Here is a 20,190-nt window from a genome sequence, read left to right as displayed (position 1 = left end):
ATGTGCATGATCGCTCCCACAAACCCAGTATAACATACAATGAAACTAGGGGGGATGCAAATGGGGAGAGAGCTGGGGGAAGGAGACATAGGGGTATGGATGCAGCAGGACAGTAACTTTCTGCATAAGGAGTTTTACGAAGTGGAAAACTGATCCATGGACAGGGAATCATTTTGTTATTCATACACGGCCTCTAGAACAAAACAAATCTAATTATCTTTATTGAATGATGAGCAGATACATCATTAATAGACCATAAAAAGCATACACGTGCAGCACAATGGTTAGCAATGTTGTCTCACAGTACTGGGGTCATAGGCTTGAGTCTATCCACTTTCTGTGCAGAGTTTATATGTTCTACCTGCATGTGGGTTTCCTCACACGCTATCAAATTATACCGGTAAGTCTCTGTAGCAATGAGTAGTATAAATATGGTGACGCTAAACAAAGACTAACAAACACATATTTGTATACAGGTTGAGTATCCCTTATCCAAAATGCTTGGGACCAGAAGTATTTTGGATATCGGATTTAATACCTGTATCCATAGTACAGGTATTAAATCAATGTTTTCCTAATGTAATGAACAGTAGTTTGGGGTACAGGGGCAGGGGTGGTGGGATGGAATATCAGGGGTATTTGAGGGAAAAACATATCTATCAAGGAATAGGGACAACAGGCATCAGTGTTTTATGCACTATGGACCACTGTAGTGCGCCCAAGATGGCTGCCTCCTGTGTGACATGGTTTCTCTCCTGTAAACATGAAGCACTTTGAGTCCTTTTTGAGAAAAGTGTCCTATCCATAAACATTTATAATACTGGTTATATGTTCCTCACTGGATTGATGGCAGCAGCTGACATTAAACAGTTAAACATCAGCGGAAGGCAGAAGCCATTGTTACCCTCAGGCAATTACACAAACACTGGAATAGCAGAAGGACTCCGGTGACATTGTCACAACGGCAGCTGACTGGTCGCTGTGACCCTCCTGCGCGTTTTCCAGCCTTGCTGCACAGACTGGCAGGGAAAATGCTTACATGTGCTGTAACGAGGAATTACATCTATTAAAGGAGCATTATCGGCCATGACGTCCGAATGCTGTATCTCTACACAGGGCCCCCGGGCCTGTGACCGCCAGGCAGTAACACAACCTTGCTGCAGATAATCCATTTTACGGAGCATTGTTATAACTTGGTTATAGATTCTAGGAATAGAGGAGGTCACAGAGGGATTCTGGAGACGGAGCACAGGGACAATAAAGCCTGGATGATACGTTATCCGCTCACCTAACCCCCTCCCCGTCATACAGCAAGCAGCACGGGCCGAGAGGTCTCTGGTGAGGGCCTGCTCTGCACCGATCATTAAGATCATAAAAGCAGACAATCGTCTTTATCAGGAGGCCTCAGAGCCTGAAATTAACCTGCCCGACGTGAAGGCCCTCATCAATTTAGTAACCAGCGCCCACAGCTCCACTCACTACGGACAGTAAGTGCCTTCAGCATGTCCTGCACACAGCTATGCAAAATGGGCAACTCCATTCAATACATGACCCTATGTCCTCACTTGCAGGCTGGCCGTACGCCATATGGCGCCATGTGTCCTCACTTGCAGGCTGCCTGTACGCCATATGGCGCCATGTGGCCTCACTTGCAGGCTGGCCGTACGCCATATGGCGCCATGTGGCCTCACTTGCAGGCTGCCCGTACGCCATAGGGCGCAATGTGTTCTCACTTGCAGGACCCCCGTAAGCCATGGGGCGCTATGTGTCCTCGGTTGCAGGTTGCCCGAACGCCATTGGGCACCATGTGTGTCACTTGCAGGCTGCCCGTACGCCATTGGGCGCCATGTGTCCTCACTTGCAGGCTGCCCGCACGCCATATGGCGCCATGTGTCTCAGTGGCAGACTCCCCGTGCGCCATCGGGCGCGCTACCAAGAAGCCTGGAGAGGAGTAGCATACTGTATTTTTCTTTCAAATGTTGCGTCTTAGCTGCATCAAAGATGCAACAAAAATCCACTCACAGTGCACCAGAGACGCTGGGCTGCGACACAGGACTTGGTTTTACACACGCAGAAAGTCACACATGAAGCACAACGTAACGCGTCGCGAGGAAAAGCCGCATGCATTTACACAGATTACATGCAGAAGTACAAATGCTGCAAGCCCCGGTGGTCAGTGTATGCTACCAATGCACTTCTGTCACTTCCAGTTGTTTCTAATTATGAAAATAACGAAGCATATATTAAGTGAGAGAGATGTTCGGCACGGCAAAGCCACCCGGGACCTCGCACGCCATGAGGGGCTACTAGGCGTGAATGAAGCTACAGCAATACAGTTATTTATTTGTATTAGTTACTTAGTACTGAGCTCTACTGATCATTCCAGTCTGGATCCCGCTCAGGTGGGCACCTATTACCAGTCTAACGCAGCCTGCTGGCAGAAACCAATCCGGTCCAGACTCTTGGACGCTAACCTGCTCCCAGTATTAGGAAGCTACAGGAGGGTAACCATAGGCCCAAACATGACCCTCCCTCTCCTCCTCAGTCCTGCTGGTTTCCTGCCACTGTTAAAAGGAAAATCAGAGCCATGCTTTGCCATTCATTTCCTTTTATTCCTTGCATGAAAACCGGGAACCCAGGGCTTTGATATGGGGAGATTACTGTATTGTCATGGAAGACTGTTATGTAGCAATTCAAGCTAAAGGGTTAGTAAACTTACTACAGATATTCACCTCCACCTAAGGCCACTGGGAGGGGCAGATAGGCAGTGCAATAGCACATTGGTAGCCAAATGTGAAAGGCAAGTACATTGTGGGGGTCATTCCGAGTTGATCGCTAGTTGAAAATGTTCGCTGCGCTGCGATGATGCAAAAAAACGGCACTTCTGCGCATGCGGTGCAATGCGCACGCGCGACATACTTTCACAACGGCCATGTAGTATCACACAAGGTCTAGCGAAGCTTTTCAGTCGCACTGCTGGCCGCAGAGTGATTGACATGAAGGGGGCGTTTCTGGGTGTCAACTGACCGTTTTCAGGGAGTGTACGAAAAACGCAGGCGTGCCAGAAAAAACGCAGGCGTGGCTGGATGAACGCAGGGTGCGTTTGTGACGTAAAATTCGGAACTGAACAGTCTGAAGTGATCGCAAGCGTTGAGTAGGTCTGAAGCTACTCTGAAACTGCACAAAAATATTTTGTAGCCTCTCTGCAATCCTTTCGTTCGCACTTCTGCTAAGATAAGATACACTCCCAGTGGGCGGCGGATTAGCGTTTGCACGGCTGCTAAAAACAGCTAGCGAGCGATCAACTCGGAATGACCCCCTCCATTCCTGTGACTCCAGCATCCAACTTAACAAGGGAGGAGGGAGCAGAATTTAAACAAAAAAGCCAACAGGTGGGTGAGAGACACACGGGGGCCGTCAATAGGGTACACAGAACAAGTGGGAGCAATGGTACAGACAATGCACAGAAATTAGGGACGTGACTCACAGGCGAGTGATGGGCGCAACAGACAGCAGGGAAACAGAAGAGAAGAAATTAGGGAAGTTGTCGGGTGAGTCCTGGGGCAGGCACGGGACAAAGGGGGCAGATGAGACACATGGAGGAGGGCAGCATTTTCAGCCTTCACCTCAGTAGCCGGCTGCCCTATACAACTGCCACGGAGCTTCGCGTCACCTATCCCAGCCGCTGACATCTGCAATCTTACCCCGCTACCGTGTCCTGCATCTCCTGGGGCAGCATCCAGAAATGTAACGTACAGTTTAGTGGATATTATCATACAGCCCAACATTTAGATATATATAAAAACAGGACACAACCATAAAAGGAAAGTGGGGGAGATGTACCAAAGCTTGGAGAGAGACAAAGTATCAGCCAATCAGTTTTTAACTGCCATGCGACAGGCCGTGTTTGAAAAATGACAGGAGCTGATTGGCTGTTACTTTGCTCTCTCCATGCTTTGATAAATCTGCCCCCTATGGCTGATGTTTTATTATTGCTGACCCTGCTGAGGAAGCACGGCCATCTCTACCAAGGACAGCATCCGGGTACGGCATGCCTGGCTGGGCTGGCGCGTGGTAGCCAGTTTCTGAGCCCAGGGGCCGAAAATACAGAAGTAGTTTTACCCAGGGCTTCAACTCCATAGTATTACCAAGCTCAACAATGCCAAAGGGAGGTGCGACCCTGCTCTCCAAAATCACTTACCTGCCTTCTTCCTACATGTATGCGGCCCCACACTACACAGAACGCCCTGACTGTACTAGCGTACTTCTTCATGGACCCCTCTGAGATCTCCCGGAGAGGAGGACCAGGCAGTAGAAGGTCTGATGGGCCCCTCTATGCAAGTCCACACATAACTTTACATGTTATCTCGGGCCAATGTTGCTATGTGACTATATCAAACAGCCCAACAAGAGCCTCTGCAATCTGGCTCGCCCAATATGCAATATGTAGCACTTAACCATGTGTATAAAGGCCTATTTCCATATAGTTATGTTAGGCCTGTGAGCAGGGCCCTCTGACTTCATTGTCTGATATTAACCAGTCTTTTTCTATTACTGTTTGTTCCCAATTGTAAAGCGTAATAATAATAATAAATAAGACTTTACTCACCGGTAATTCTATTTCTCGTAGTCCGTAGTGGATGCTGGGTACTCCGTAAGGACCATGGGGTATAGACGGGCTCCGCAGGAGACTGGGCACTCTTAAAAGAAAGATTAGGTACTATATCTGGTGTGCACTGGCTCCTCCCTCTATGCCCCTCCTCCAGACCTCAGTTAGGGAAACTGTGCCCGGAAGAGCTGACATTACTAGGAAAGGATTTGGAATCCAGGGTAAGACTCATACCAGCCACACCAATCACACTGTACAACTCGTGATAACTATACCCAGTTAACAGTATGAACAACAACTGAGCCTCTCTCAACAGATGGCTCATACAATAACCCTTTAGTTAAGCAATAACTATATACATGTATTGCAGAGAGTCCGCACTTGGGACGGGCTCTCAGCATCCACTACGGACTACGAGAAATAGAATTACCGGTGAGTAAATTCTTATTTTCTCTGACGTCCTAGTGGATGCTGGGTACTCCGTAAGGACCATGGGGATTATACCAAAGCTCCCAAACGGGCGGGAGAGTGCGGATGACTCTGCAGCACCGAATGAGCAAACTCAAGGTCCTCTTCAGCCAGGGTATCAAACTTGTAGAATTTTGCAAAAGTGTTTGAACCCGACCAAGTAGCAGCTCGGAAAAGTTGTAAAGCCGAGACCCCTCGGGCAGCCGCCCAAGAAGAGCCCACCTTCCTCGTGGAATGGGCTTTTACTGATTTAGGATGCGGCAGTCCAGCCGCAGAATGTGCAAGCTGAATGGTGCTACAGATCCAGCGAGCAATAGCCTGCTTTGAAGCAGGAGCACCCAGCTTGTTGGGTGCATGCAGGATAAATAGCGAGTCAGTTTTTCTGACTCTAGCCGTCCTGGAAACATAAAGTTTCAGGGCCCGGACTACGTCCAGCAACTTGGAATCCTCCAAGTCCCTAGTAGCCGCAGGCACCACAATAGGTTGGTTCAAATGAAACAATGATACCACCTTAGGGAGAAATTGGGGACAAGTCCTCCATTCTGCCCTTTCCATATGGAAGATCAGATATGGGCTATTACATGACAAAGCCGCCAATTCTGACACACGCCTAGTCCAAGCTAAGGCCAAAAGCATGACCACTTTCCACGTGAGATATTTTAGCTCCACGGTCTTAAGTGGCTCAAACCAGTGGGATTTTAGGAATCCAACACACATTAAGATCCCAAGGTGCCACTGGAGGCACAAAAGGGGCTGAATATGCAGCACCCCTGTAACAACGTCCGAACTTCAGGCAGTGAAGCCAGTTCTTTTTGAGAGAAGAAGGGATAGGGCCGAAATCTTGGCCTTTATGGATCCTAATTTTAGGCCCATAGTCACTCCTGACTGTAGGAAGTGCAGGAATCGACCCCCCTGTAATTCCTCTGTAGGGCCTTCCCGGCCACACACCAAGCAACCTATTTTCGCCATATACAGTGAAAAAGTCTTGCTGTCACGTCTTTCCTAGCCTTTATCAGCGTAGGAATAACTGCATCCGGAATGCCCTTTTCCGCTAGGATCCGGCGTTCAACCGCCATACCGTCCAACGCAGCCGCGGTAAGTCTTGGATCAGACAGGGTCCCTGTTGCAACATGTCCTGACTGAGAGGCAGAGGCCATGGGTCCTCTGAGAGCATTTCTTGCAGTTCCGGGTACAGAGTCCTTCTTGGCCAATCCGGAGCAAAGAATATTGTTCACACTCCTCCGTTTATTACAATTCTCAGCCCTTGGGTCTGAGAGGAAGAGGAGGGAATATATAGACCGACTGGAACACCCACGGTGTTACTAGTGCGACCACAGCTATCGCCTGAGAGTCCCTTGACCCAGCGTAAAACCTTTTTTATCTTTTTATTGAGGTGGGACGCCATGTAGTCCACCTGAGGCAGTTTCCATCAATTTGCAAAACTGCGTGAAGACTTCCTGATGAAGTCACCACTTTCCCGGGTGGAGGTCGTGTCCACTCCCGGAATGAACACTGCTGACAGTGCGCTTACTTGATTCTCCGCCCAGCAAAGAATTCTGGTGGCTTCTACCCACGCCACCCTGCTCCTTGTGCCGCCCTGGCGGTTTACATGAGCCCCTGCGGTCTGACTGGATCAGAACCGGTTGGTCGCGAAGCAGGAACTCCGCTTGACTTAGGGCGTTGTATATGGCCCTTAGTTCCAGGATTTTGATGTGAAGGCAAGTAGGTTGGCTTGACCACAAACCTTGGAATTTTCTTCCCTGTGTAACTGCCCCCCACCCTCGGAGGCTTGCATCCGTGGTCACCAAGACCCAGTCCTGAATGCCGAATCTGCGGCCCTCGAGAAGGTGAGCACTCCGCAGCCACCACAGGAGAGACACCCTGGCCCTGGGGGATAGGGTGATTAACCGATGCATCTGAAGATGTGATCCGGACCACTTGTCCAGTAAGTTCCATTGTCCTTGCATGGAACCAGCCGAAGGGGATGGCCTCGTATGATGCCATCATCCTTCCCAGGACTCGAGTGCAGTGATGCACTGACACCTGTTTTGGTTTTCAATGGATTCCTGACCAGTGTCATGAGCTCCTGAGCTCTCTCTATCGGGAGTTAAACCCTCTTCTGGTCTGTGTCTAGGATCGTGCCTAGGCGAGGCAGATGAGCTGTAGGAACCAACTGCGACTTTGGAATATATAGAATCCAGTCGTGTTGCAGTTTCACTTCCAGAGAAGGTGATACGCTGTCCAGCAACTGCTCTCTTGATCTCGCTTTTATGAGGAGATCATCCAAGTATGTGATAATAGTGACACCTTGCTTCCGCAGGAGCACCATCATATCCGCCATTACCTTGGTGAAATTGGTAATGACAATCCCGTACCGCAATTCTGAGGTACGCCTGATGAGGTGGATAAATGGGGACACGAAGGTATGCATCCTTTATGTCCCGATTAATTTCAGGCATGCAATGACCGCTCTTAGCGATTCCATCTTGAACCTGAACCTTTTCAGGTATATGTTCAGGGATTTTAATTCAATATGGGTCTAACCGAACAGTCTGGTTTCGGGATTACAACATGGTCGAATAAGAACACTCTCTTGTTGAAGGAGGGGACCCTAGACCACCACCTGTTGAAGATACAATTTACGAATTGCAGTTAACACTGGCTCCCTCTCTTGGGGGGAAGCCCGCCGGGTCCTCGGTGAGGGGGCATCTTCTCACAGTCCAGCCTGTATCCCTGCGATACAATTTCTATTGCCCAGGGATCTAACAGGGAGTGAACCCACTTGTGGCTGAACTTACAAAGGCGTGTCCCCACCGGGCCTAGCTCCGCCTGTGGAGCCCCAGCGACATGCGGTGGATTTTTGTAGAGGCCGGGGAGGACTTCTGTTCCTGGGGACTAGCTGTGTTGTACAGCTTCTTTCCTCTGCCCCCGGCTCTGACAAGAAAGGACGCACCTCAGACTTTCTTGTTTCTTTATTCGAAAAGCTGCATTTAATAATGTCGAGCTTTCCTAGGCTGTGCAGGAATATAAGGCAAAACATCAGAATTACCAGCCATAACTGTGGAGACCAGGCCCGAGAACCTTTCTCCACACAATCCTCAGCCTTCCATATGCCTCTTAAGTCGGCATCATCTGTCCAATGTATATTCTACAGGACACGTCAAGCAGAAATCGACATAGCTTTTGTCTCTAGGACCCAGTATACTCATGTCCCTTTGGGCATGCTTTATAATTATATATATCTATCACTTAAGACAGCATCTTAAAATATTTATATGCATACTAGGGTCTCAATCTCTGCTGATAAGGTACCTGTCCACGCTGCCACAGCGCTATAAACCCATGCCGACACAATCGCCGGTCTGGGTAGTATACTAGAATGTGCACGCTATCTGCAGGATCCCTGAGAATAGCTAGTGCAAACAGGACACCCACCCAAGGGGAAGATTCTCAACACATCCTGGCCCTAGTGGGGAAAGGATACAGCCTGAGAATTCTCTTGTGGGAAGCTGCCGTCTCTTGTCTGGAGATTCCCGCTCTTTTTCCTCTGAGAGGAGGGAAATTTACCTCAGCATTCTTCCCCTTAACATGTGTACTCTCGTGTCAGGGACAGAGGAGTCATCAGTGATATGCAAATCATCTTTTATTCCAATAATCATATATTGAATATCTTTTAGCCCTCTTGGCTGTAACTTTGCATTATCGTAGTCGACAGTGGAGTTAAACTCTGTGTCGATACTTTGTTATTTTGGATAGTGAACATAGAGAGACTCTGAAGGACTCTGTGACATAGGGACAGACCAGGGTAGATTTCCTTTCTGTTCCCTAACCTTTTGTGCAATAATTTTACCTCAGCACTTACACATATCCAAACAGGTGTCGGCGTTGTTGACGGAGACACCCTCCCACACACTTATCCGCTCTATCACCGCCTTAGAGGAGCCTTTTACCTCAGACATGTCGACACACGCGTACCGACACACCACCACACACACAGGGGATGCTCTATTTGAAGACAGTTCCCCCACCAGGCCCTTTGGAGAGACAGAGAGAGAGTATGCCAGCACACACCACAGCGCTATATAATACAGGGATGTACACTATACTGAGTGATTTTTCCCCTATAGCAGCTTATATACACAGTTTTGCGCCTAAATTTATGTGCCCCCCCTCTCTTTTTTACCCTTTGTGTACCAGGATACTGCAGGGGAGAGCCTGGGGAGCTTCCTTCCAGCTGAGCTGTGAAGAGAAAATGGCGCCGGTGTGCTGAGGAAGAAGGCCCGGCCCCCTCAGCGGCGGGCTTCTGTCCTTTTATGTACTTTAATGGCGGGGGTTAATGCACATATACAGTTTATCAGACTGTATTATGTGCTTTTCGCCAAGTAAGGTAATCTAATTGCTGCCCAGGGCGCCCCCCCCCCAGCGCCCTGCACCCATCAGTGACCGGAGTGTGTGGTGTGCAAAGGGAGCAATGGCGCACAGCTGCAGTGCTGTGCACTACCTTAATGAAGACCGGAGTCTTCAGCCGCCGATTTTCAACTTCTCTTCGTTCTTCTGGCTCTGCAAGGGGGACGGCGGCGTGGCTCCGGGACCGGACGACCGAGGACTGGGCCTGTGTTCGATCCCTCTGGAGCTAATGGTGTCCAGTAGCCTTAGAAGCCCAAGCTAGCTGCAAGCAGGTAGGTTCGCTTCTCTCCCCTCAGTCCCACGTAGCAGTGAGTCTGTTGCCAGCAGATCTCACTAAAAATAAAAAACCTAACAAATACTTTCTTTTCTAGGAAGCTCAGGAGAGCCCCTAGGGTGCATACAGCTCTGGCCGGGCACAGATACTAACTGAGGTCTGGAGGAGGGGCATAGAGGGAGGAGCCAGTGCACACCAGATATAGTACCTAATCTTTCTTTTAAGAGTGCCCAGTCACCTGCGGAGCCCGTCTATACCCCATGGTCCTTACGGAGTACCCAGCATCCACTAGGACGTCAGAGAAATAATAATAACAACAACAACAAATATATAAATAAATTGAGGACCTCAGGAAGATGCTCTATAGGTCTCATCACCTCTCTACTGGTACTGCCGTAACAAACCTTATAAGATCTAAGCATCATATTACATAACAAGAAAACCAATAAAACCACTAACAGCACAAATGTATAATTGGCAAGGTATTTATTTTATAAGTCCGATGGTGTAAGTGTTCCTGCCAGCCCAATTGGTGTCCCTGCCGTCCCCAGTGGTGTTCTTATGGGGCCAAGTGATGTTCCTGCAGGCTCGAATGGCGTTCCTGTCGGCCAGGAGATGTTCCTGCTGGTCCGAGTGCTGTTCCTGCCGGCCTGAGTGATGTTCCTGCCAGTCCGAATGACATTCTTGCCGGCCCTAGTAATGGTTCTGCTGGCCCAAGTGGTGTTCCTGCTAGCTGAGAGATGTTCCTGCCAGTCTGAATGGCGTTCATGCCGGCCGAGAGATGTTCCAGCCAGCCCCAGTAATGTTCCTGCCGGTCTGAGTGGTGTTACTGCTGGCCCCAGTGATGTTCTTATGGGCCCAAGTGGTGTTCCTGCTAACTGAGAGATGTTCCTGCTGGCCCAAATGGCGTTCATGCCGGCACGAGTGGTGTTCCTGCCGGCCCGAGTGGTGTTCCCATAGCCATCTACGCACTAATTCCAGATAGTTGGAAGAAGGTGCACTGCATTGAGCTGTAGGCCTTGATCTCACGTAGAGCCTGGAGATTCCTTGTCATAGGGACTACGCGGGGTAAATTATGCAGCAGGGCCACAGTGCGTCTCGTACCACACTAAATATCCTTGGAACTGGGCGCTCTGCTCTTATGGTCGAGCTCTAGAGGGTGGGAGTCTTTTGGCACCACTGTGGTCCCTCAGGGGTCTTGATGAACAAGGCTGATGTGCGCGATCATGACCATTCCGCTTTTCCCGCTCAGTGCGCCCTTTAACAGCCAGGTCAGCTTGCTGTCCCGATAGTTTATATGGCTGCCTAGGTGTCTTATATGGCTGCAGAAACCTACTAACCATGTACAATTACCCTGTAAGAAACCAGGCTTTACTAAGTCATGCTGGGACAGAAGAAGATGTGCTAATCCGAATTCTCCTCCACCAGGGCAGAGGTAAGAGGCTATCTTATGAAAATGGACAGAGTGTTAATAGGAGGATGCTGGGTTTTTCCTAATCTGTGCACGAGATGCTCTTTGGCCTGTACTATAAATACATTTACACTGGTTGCTGTGTTCATTTCAATTTCCCCTTTATATCGGGACTTGTCCGCTAGTAATGAGTGTATCAGGAGCTACAGGGGTCCTGGCACTGGCATCCCTATGATTTGTACCAGGAACGACACAGACAGAGGTGCAAATTGGGAGGTTGGCACTGTGGGCATATCCTCCCTAGTATCACTCACGGGTGTGGTATTGAAGGTCAACAGTAACTAGGTCGACCACTATTGGTCAACAGTAACTAGGTCGACAGGGTATCTAGGTCGACAGGGTCTTTAGGTCGACAGGTCAAAAGGTTGACATGAGTTTTTTATGTTATTTTGGTGTCGTTTTCTTCGTAGAGTGACCGGGAACCCCAATTAGTGCACCGCTTCGCTCGCCATGCTTCGGGCATGGTGCTTTCGCTCTGCTACCGCTTCGCCCGGCACAGATTACCGTTCCAATCGTAGTCCACGTGGATCGTTAAGTATGAAAAGGTTCAAAAAAAGAAAAAAATTGTAAAAAAAACCTCATGTCGACCTTTTGACCTGTCGACCTAGAACATGTCGACCTAAAGACCCTGTCGACCTAGTTACTGTCGACCAATAGTGGTCGACCTAGACATTGTCGACTTAGAGACAGGATCCTATCACTCCCTGTTGCTAGGGCCACCTAAGGTGGGAACGCTGAGGCCAAGGGCTGAGATATACTGTATATCAAATGGATGAAGTGATTCCATCTTTTGATGGCATCTGTGATCATCATTTGTAATCCACTCTGTGGTCTACACCATCGGTGGCATGCGCACTCACTTATACCTCACAAACAAAACTGAAGCGGTTGCTACGTGTGCAGGAAAACTTACCATGGTCTCTACTCTCAGTTCAAAGGGCATAGGGTTGTAAACCATCAGCTGAACCTCGCACACATCTCCTTGTACCCACTGGAAATCTGCACAAGACAAAGCACAATCATAAGGGTCAGAGTTCACAATTACTTCTACACAGAACTCTATGTAAACCTGCTTATAAGACCTGCTGTATTCCTTACACTAAGCACGGGCTGTAGGTGGAGACGGGAATACTTGTATTAAGAAGAACCCAAACCCAGTGATCACTGGCACCCTGCTGCATTATCATCTTTTAGTTATAGGGCACCAGAAAATGCCCCCAGCACTTGTGATGGAACGCGGCCTCTTACTCCCCTGGAAAAGTCCTAGATGGAACGCTCATACACCAGGGGAAGGCTGGTGCTAGTATGTGCACACTATCGCAGCCGCGACTCCGGCAACAGACAAAGAGCGTCCATCCCTGGCTCATCCCTGAGTGTGAGCCCATAGAGCAGAGGTTCTCAAACGCGGTCCTCAAGGCACCCCAACGGTCCAGGTTTTAGGTATATCCATGACGCAGCACAGATGGTTAACTCAAATTGACTGAGGTGCTGATTAAGTCACCTGTGGCCAAGCATGGATAAACTCAAAAACTGAACTGTTGGGTACCTAGAGGACCGCGTTTGAGAACCTCTGCCCTAGAGAGACATACACAGGACCTCACAGGCAGCCAGGTCACTGACCGGCAAGTGGGGACCTCCTAAGCTAGACACATTGTGTGCCACTGAATCCGGGAAATGTGTCACACCTTCTTACGAGTGGGGAAGTTTCCAGTGGTAACCCATTATACTCTAGCTAGCATTTATCAAGTACATTCTATAAAAAGACAGGCAGCAGCTGACATGTTGCTATGGGAAACTCTTCATTACTTAGCAGGTTAGCTACATCTCCCCCCCACCCCAAATATCATGGTCTGGAAGGGACATCTCACCCCTGGATATGGGAGACTGCCAGGTGAGAGCAGCGTGTGAGGCGCAAGTGCGGACATATTGAGAATTGGCGGGCAGAAGTTGACGAGCGCACCCTTAGTGTCACGCCGCCGCCCCGTCCGCCTTAATTACCTCTCCGGGCGCGCTGGTCCTCCCTGCGGCCGTCCTCGCTGGCGGCTCCCGGCTTCCGTCGCTCGGCCCGGCGTTTGGGCGGGTGACGTCATCAGGCGCTTCCCACCAATCAGATGGTGGTGGGAAGTATAAATTCAGGCGCCAGGCACTGCATCAGTGCCTGAGTATCATCTATTCTGCCTACAGAAGCTGTGATCTCCAGTGCTCCCGCATTCCTGTGGTTTCCACCTCCGTGCCTCCAAGCGCCTCCGTGCCTCCAAGCACCTCAGTGCCTCCAAGCGCTTCAGCGCCTTCCCGCATCTCAGTGCCTCCAAGCGCTTCAGCGCCTACAAGCACTTCAGCGCCTTCCCGCATCTCAGTGCCTCCAAGCACTTCAGCGCCTACAAGCACTTCAGCGCCTACAAGCCCCAGTGCACTTTAGCGCAGTTTGTGCCTCCAGCACCTGGTATTCCTCACTGGTTCATCAGCATCTTTCAAGTTCTTTCTTTCAGGAGACCTTCAGCGTCCACATAGTAGTGACGGGAGATTTTAACTATCCAGAGATAAACTGGAAAAACGATTCATGTGATACTGCTAGGGGCAGTATGTTTTTAAACACACTAAATGATAACTACCTAGTCCAACTAATTGAGGAACCAACTAGGTACAATGCAATCTTAGACCTGGTATTAACAAACAATCAGGATTTGGTATCGGGTATTATAGTAGGGGAACCCATAGGAAACAGCGACCATAATATGGTCACATTCAATATCAGTTTCTACAAACAGCCCTATACGGGCTCAACTAGGACTTTAAATTTTAGCAAAGCAAATTTTGAAATGATGAGGGTATTTTTCAGGGATATTGAATGGGAAGGTTTGTTTTTAGGAAAAAATACTACGGAGAAATGGGAGGTACTAAAATTCCTGCTAGCTAAAAATACACTCAAATATATTCCTATGAGTAGCAAAAAAGGGAATAAAAATCATAAACCGACGTGGCTTAACAAAAAGATTAAGGAACTTATGGGCAAGAAAAGGCGAGCATTTAAAAAATACAAATCTGACGGGGAAGCAGAGTCATTTCAGCACTATAAGGAATGTAACAAAAATTGCAAAAAGGAAATAAGAGCGGCTAAAGTAGAAACTGAAAAACTAGTAGCAAAGGAAAGCAAAGCAAATCCCAAAAAATTCTTTAAATACATCAATAGCAAGAGATTAAAAAAGGAGAGTATAGGCCCTTTGAAGGACACGTTGGGAGTCTTAAGCAAAAATGATAATGACATAGCGGACACACTAAATGAGTTTTTTTCAACAGTATTCACTAGAGAGGACCCAATTCAGGGACTGACACACAATCTCAATAAGGACAATATCACACTGATAGGTACTTATTTAAGCGAGGAAGTAGTCTGTCACCGATTAAAACATTTAAAGATTAATAAATCACCAGGGCCCGATGGTATTCATCCAAGGGTTCTAATGGAGCTTCACTCTGAACTGGCAAAACCGCTATCTCTGATCTTTGAGGATTCAGTTATATCAGGTATGGTTCCCAAAGACTGGTGTATAGCGGAAGTAGTGCCTATATTCAAAAAGGGAAGTAAAGCTGAACCAGGTAATTATAGACCAGTTAGTCTTACATCTATAGTGGGGAAAGTATTGGAAGGTATTCTAAGAGATAGTATTCAGAAGTTCCTTGAAACCAATAAGGTCATTAAAAGGAATCAACATGGGTTTATGAAGGACAGATCCTGTCAAACCAACTTACTTGGCTTTTATGAAACAGTAAGCGCAAACCTAGATCAGGGTAAAGACGTGGATGTAATCTTTTTAGACTTTGCCAAAGCGTTTGATACTGTACCACACATGAGACTTATATACAAGCTACAAGAATCAGGGCTAGGAAGCACAATATGCACTTGTGTCAAAAACTGGTTAGATAATAGGAAGCAGCGCGTTGTGGTTAATGGATATTTTTCAACTTGGACTGAAGTGCTAAGTGGTGTGCCGCAAGGCTCAGTATTAGGACCGCTATTGTTCAATATTTTCATTAACGACCTAACAGAAGGTCTAGAGAGCATGGTGTCAATTTTTGCAGATGATACCAAATTGTGTAAGGCTATAAATACAGAGGAGGATGCCGAGTCTCTTCAGAACGACTTAGTTAAATTAGAAGCATGGGCAGCCAAATGGAGAATGCGCTTCAACACAGACAAGTGTAAGGTAATGCACTGTGGTAACAAGAACAAAAATTACACCTACCTACTAAATGGGGTAAAACTAGGGGATTCTGTACTGGAAAAGGACTTAGGTGTCCTCATAGATAGCAAGCTAAGCAGTAGTACCCAAAATAGGACTGCAGCAAAGAAGGCTAATAAGATATTAGCATGCATAAAACGGGGTATTGATGCTAGGAACGAGAGTATTATACTCCCATTATATAAATCACTAGTGAGGCCACACCTTGAATACTGTGTACAGTTCTGGGCACCGTACTACAAAAAGGATATACTGGAGCTTGAAAAGGTACAAAGGAGGGCGACCAAACTAATTAAGGGCATGGAGACGATGGAATACAAGGAAAGGCTTGAAAGACTAGGCATGTTTACATTGGAAAAGCGGAGACTAAGAGGGGATATGATCAACATCTACAAATATATAAGGGGACAATACACAGAGCTTGCGCGGGACCTGTTTTTGGTTAGATCAACACAGAGGACTCGTGGACACTCGCTCAGGTTAGAGGAGAGGAGATTCCGCACAATACGGCGTAAAGGCTTTTTCACGGTAAGGACAATACGTGTTTGGAATTCCCTGCCCGAGGGAGTTGTAATGGCGGAATCTGTCAACACCTTTAAGAATGGGTTAGATAAATTCCTATTGGATAAGGATATCCAGGGGTATGGTGCATAGTCATGCATTATAGTTACTATTTAGTCAAATCATCATGCAGAGGACACCACAAATAGGTTGAACTCGATGGACAATTGTCTTTTTTCAACCTCAGATACTATGTTACTATGTTACTGTCTGCCGACCTGATCCTGCATGAGGAAAACTTACATTCGGCCATCTCTGCTGCTGCCCAGTTGCGGTTCCTCTTCCCGGTCACCGGAAGAAACCCCGAGTCCACAACACTCCCAAACCAGGTCAGTGATAGTATACTCAGGCCTCATGGACCCGGGGGATCGGAACACGGACTCAAGTGCCATCCAGAATCTGGCTTCCCGAGTACAAAGTCAGGAAGCGGCACAAGGTCAGGTGATGCAGTACCTCCAGGAGTTGTCCGGGCGTCTGGATCAGATTCAGGTGTCCCTAGCCTCGGTAATTCCAGCACTAGTTCCAGTAGCCGCACCAGTTGCCGCTTCCAGCAATGTTCAGCCATTGGCCGGTACCACTCCGCGCCTTCAGCTGCCTACTCCGTCCAATTATAATGGGAATCCTAAAAATTGTTGTGGTTTTTTAAACCAATGCGAGGTACATTTCGAGCTACTTGCACATAACTTTCCTACAGACCGGTCCAAGGTGGCATATATTATTTCTCTGCTGGAAGGATCTGCCTTGGATTGGGTGTCTCCATTATGGGAACGTTCTGATTCACTGGTTTCCAATTACTCAGAATTCATCACGTCTTTTCGACGAATTTTTGACGAGCCTGGCAGGATGACTTCGGCCTCTTCTGACTGGCTCCGCATCCGTCAAGGCTTCCGATCCGTGGGTCAATATGTGGTTCATTTTCAAACCATTGCCTCTGAACTTCGCTGGAATAATGAGGCTCTGAGAGCTGCTTTCTGGAACGGTCTCTCCGATCGCCTGAAGGATGAGTTGGTCACTCGGGAGCTTCCGGATTCTTTAGAGGAATTGATCTCTCTCTGTGTCAAGGTAGATCTCCGGATGCAGGAACGTGGAGGTGAACGTAGTCGATCGAATCGTTCTAGGTTCCGTCTTTCCCCCGCAAGGCAAGCGGTGGTCCCAAGTCCGGACGAACCCATGCAGATTAACCGATCCCGATTGTCCCCGGAGGAGCGACAGCGTCGTCATGAAGGTAAACTCTGTCTGTACTGCGGAGCTGCGGGTCACTTCATCAAGTCCTGCAAATCCCGTCCGGGAAACGGGCAGGCCTAGCTTGTTCCGGAGGAGTCAAGTTGGGGGTTACGACCAAATCTTCTCCGACTTCGGACTGTTTGCTTCCTGTAACGTTAACCACCAAGGTTACTTCCAAGTCTTTTGAAGCCCTGTTGGACTCCGGGGCTGCGGGGAATTTCGTTTCTTCTCTCTGTGTCCAAAGCCTGATTTTGGAAGTACGGTCCATCGAACGGCCTATTTCCTTGACAGCTATCAATGGTACTATGATATCCAAGGGTATCATAACAGAGTGCACGGTTCCAGTTAAATTACAGGTCGGGGATCTACATCAAGAATATTTGGAGTTCCTGGTGATTCTGGAAATGCATCACGATCTGGTTCTCGGAATGCCTTGGCTTAAAATTCACAATCCCCATATCGATTGGAAGACCGCACAAATTCGGTCTTGGAGTTCTTTTTGTCATGCTAACTGTCTCACCCCTGTCTGTCCGCTTCGTGTTTCTACTAAGGCGGAGGAAGAACTTATCCCGGAGGCGTACCAAGAGTTCAAGGATGTGTTCTCGGAACAGGCGGCTGACCAGTTACCACCCCATAGGTCTTGGGACTGCCCCATTGACCTCATCCCAGGGAAAATGCCGCCCCGGGGTCGCATTTATCCTCTGTCCCTTCCAGAGACACAAGCTATGTCAGACTATATCAAGTCCAATCTTCACAATGGATTCATTCGCCCCTCTATCTCCCCGGCTGGAGCGGGCTTCTTCTTCGTAAAAAAGAAGGACGGGGGGTTAAGACCATGTATCGACTACCGCGGCCTAAATGATATTACCATCAAAAATAAATACCCCTTGCCTCTAATCACAGAGCAATTTGATAGAGTTCGTGGTGCCCACGTTTTTTTCCAAGCTCGATTTGAGGGGGGCCAATAACCTTATACGCATCAGAGAGGGAGAGGAATGGAAGACCGCCTTCAATACCCGGGATGGGCATTATGAGTATCTGGTGATGCCGTTCGGTCTAAGCAATGCTCCTGCTGTCTTCCAGGGATTCGTCAACTAAATCTTCCGAGACATGTTATACCTAAGTGTCGTGGTATATTTGGATGACATACTGATTTTTTCCAAAGACCTTGCTGAACACAGGATACAGGTCAAAGAGGTACTCCGCCTTCTACGTGAGAATCATCTCTATGCCAAGATATCCAAGTGTACCTTCGTAGTAACATCAATACCGTTCTTCGGTTATATCATCTCGGGGATGGAGCTTCGCATGGACCCGGAGAAACTTTCCGCCATTCGGGACTGGGCACAGCCACTCTCCTTGAAAGCAATACAAAGATTCCTGGGTTTTGCGAACTATTACAGAAAGTTCATTAGAAGTTTCTCCACCATTGTTGCACCCATTACCGCCTTGACGAGAAAGGGTTCCAACCCGGGTTTGTGGCCTCCCGAAGCTATAGAGGCTTTTTCCCACTTGAAATCGGCTTTTATATCCGCCCCAGTACTCCAACAACCAAATTTCGAGGAACCTTTCTTCCTAGAAGTTGACGCATCCTCGGTCGGAGTTGGGGCCGTTCTTTCTCAGTACTCCTCAGATAAGAGATTACATCCGTGTGGTTTCCACTCTCGTAAATACTCTCCGGCTGAACGAAACTACACTATTGGAGACCAGGAACTCTTGGCAATTAAATCTGCCTTGGAAGAGTGGAGATATCTCTTAGAAGGGGCCAAACATGTGATTACCATTTACACTGATCACAAAAATTTGTTGTACATCAAAACCGCACAGTGCTTGAATCCTCGCCAAGCTAGATGGGCACTCTTCTTCACTCGATTCTCTTTTGTTATCAAGTACCGAGCCGGGACTTTCAATACTAAAGCGGATGCACTGTACCGTTCACAGACTCCCACAGATGAAGAGGATTCTTTTGAGCGGAGTTTAATTCTGAATCCAATTTCTGTCTCCGCTGCCTCAACTACTCCAGGTCCTCCCCCTGGAAGAATGTCCGTAGCAGCTAAATTCCGGTCAAGGATACTACAGTGGGCCCATATCTCCAAGTTTTCCGGTCATCCTGGCGCTCAGAAGATGTACAAGTTTCTGCAAAGATCCTACTGGTGGGACTCCATGAGGAAGGATGTACAGGATTACGTTAAGTCTTGTCCACAGTGTACACAGCATAAATCTCCTCGCCTACCTCCTGCTGGGTTACTTCGTCCTCTGTCCATTCCTATGAAACCCTGGACTCACATTTTCATGGACTTCGTCACCGACTTGCCCTGTTCCAAAGGTTTCAACACTGTCTGGGTGATCGTCGACCGTTTTTTGAAGATCGCGCACTTCGTTCCATTGACTGGTCTGCCGACAGCTCCTAAATTAGCTCTAATATTTGTCCGAGAACATTTTCGGTTGCATGGGTTACCGCAAGAAATAGTCTCTGATCGAGGGGTACAGTTCACCGCAAGGTTTTGGAAAGCTCTCTGCTCGGCCTTACAAATTAAACTTAAGTTTTCGTCCGCTTATCACCCCCAAACTAATGGACAAACGGAACGAGTCAATCAATACTTGGAGACTTTCCTCCGTCTGTATCTCTCCCATTCACAGGACAACTGGGTAGAGTTATTGCCTTGGGCAGAGTTTGAACATAACCATTCATTTCATTCCTCCACTGGCGAATCTCCGTTCTGCATCAACTATGGCTTCCACCCACAAGTTCCGGAATTACCAATTCTTCCAACAGGAGAGGTTCCAGCTGTGACTTCCACTCTACTACACTTTAGACAAATTTGGAGTAAGGTTCATGCTAGTCTTAAAAAGGTTTCTGTCCGATACAAGTTCTTCGCGGACAAGAAACGGCGAGCCGCTCCTCAATACAAGGTTGGTGACAGGGTATGGCTCT

At 48.1% G+C, this 20,190-nt stretch overlaps 1 protein-coding gene across 2 annotated transcripts in view; it reads right to left on the bottom strand.

Annotated features, from left to right (window-relative positions):
- The window catches only part of TRAPPC9 (trafficking protein particle complex subunit 9), a 1,110,831-nt gene that overhangs the window by 949,200 nt on the left and 141,441 nt on the right, over nt 1-20,190 (bottom strand). For both annotated transcript variants that reach the window (XM_063921220.1, XM_063921221.1), the window contains exon 12: nt 12,143-12,228. In XM_063921220.1, coding sequence (XP_063777290.1) covers nt 12,143-12,228 — 86 coding nt within the window. The remainder of the gene's footprint in view (nt 1-12,142; nt 12,229-20,190) is intronic.

This window comes from Pseudophryne corroboree, chromosome 5 (genome assembly GCF_028390025.1).
Source record: "Pseudophryne corroboree isolate aPseCor3 chromosome 5, aPseCor3.hap2, whole genome shotgun sequence".
Classification (NCBI taxonomy): Eukaryota; Metazoa; Chordata; class Amphibia; order Anura; family Myobatrachidae; genus Pseudophryne; species Pseudophryne corroboree.
The sequence above is the reverse complement of the archived record's forward strand: the minus strand, read 5'-3'. Positions and strand labels throughout refer to the sequence as shown.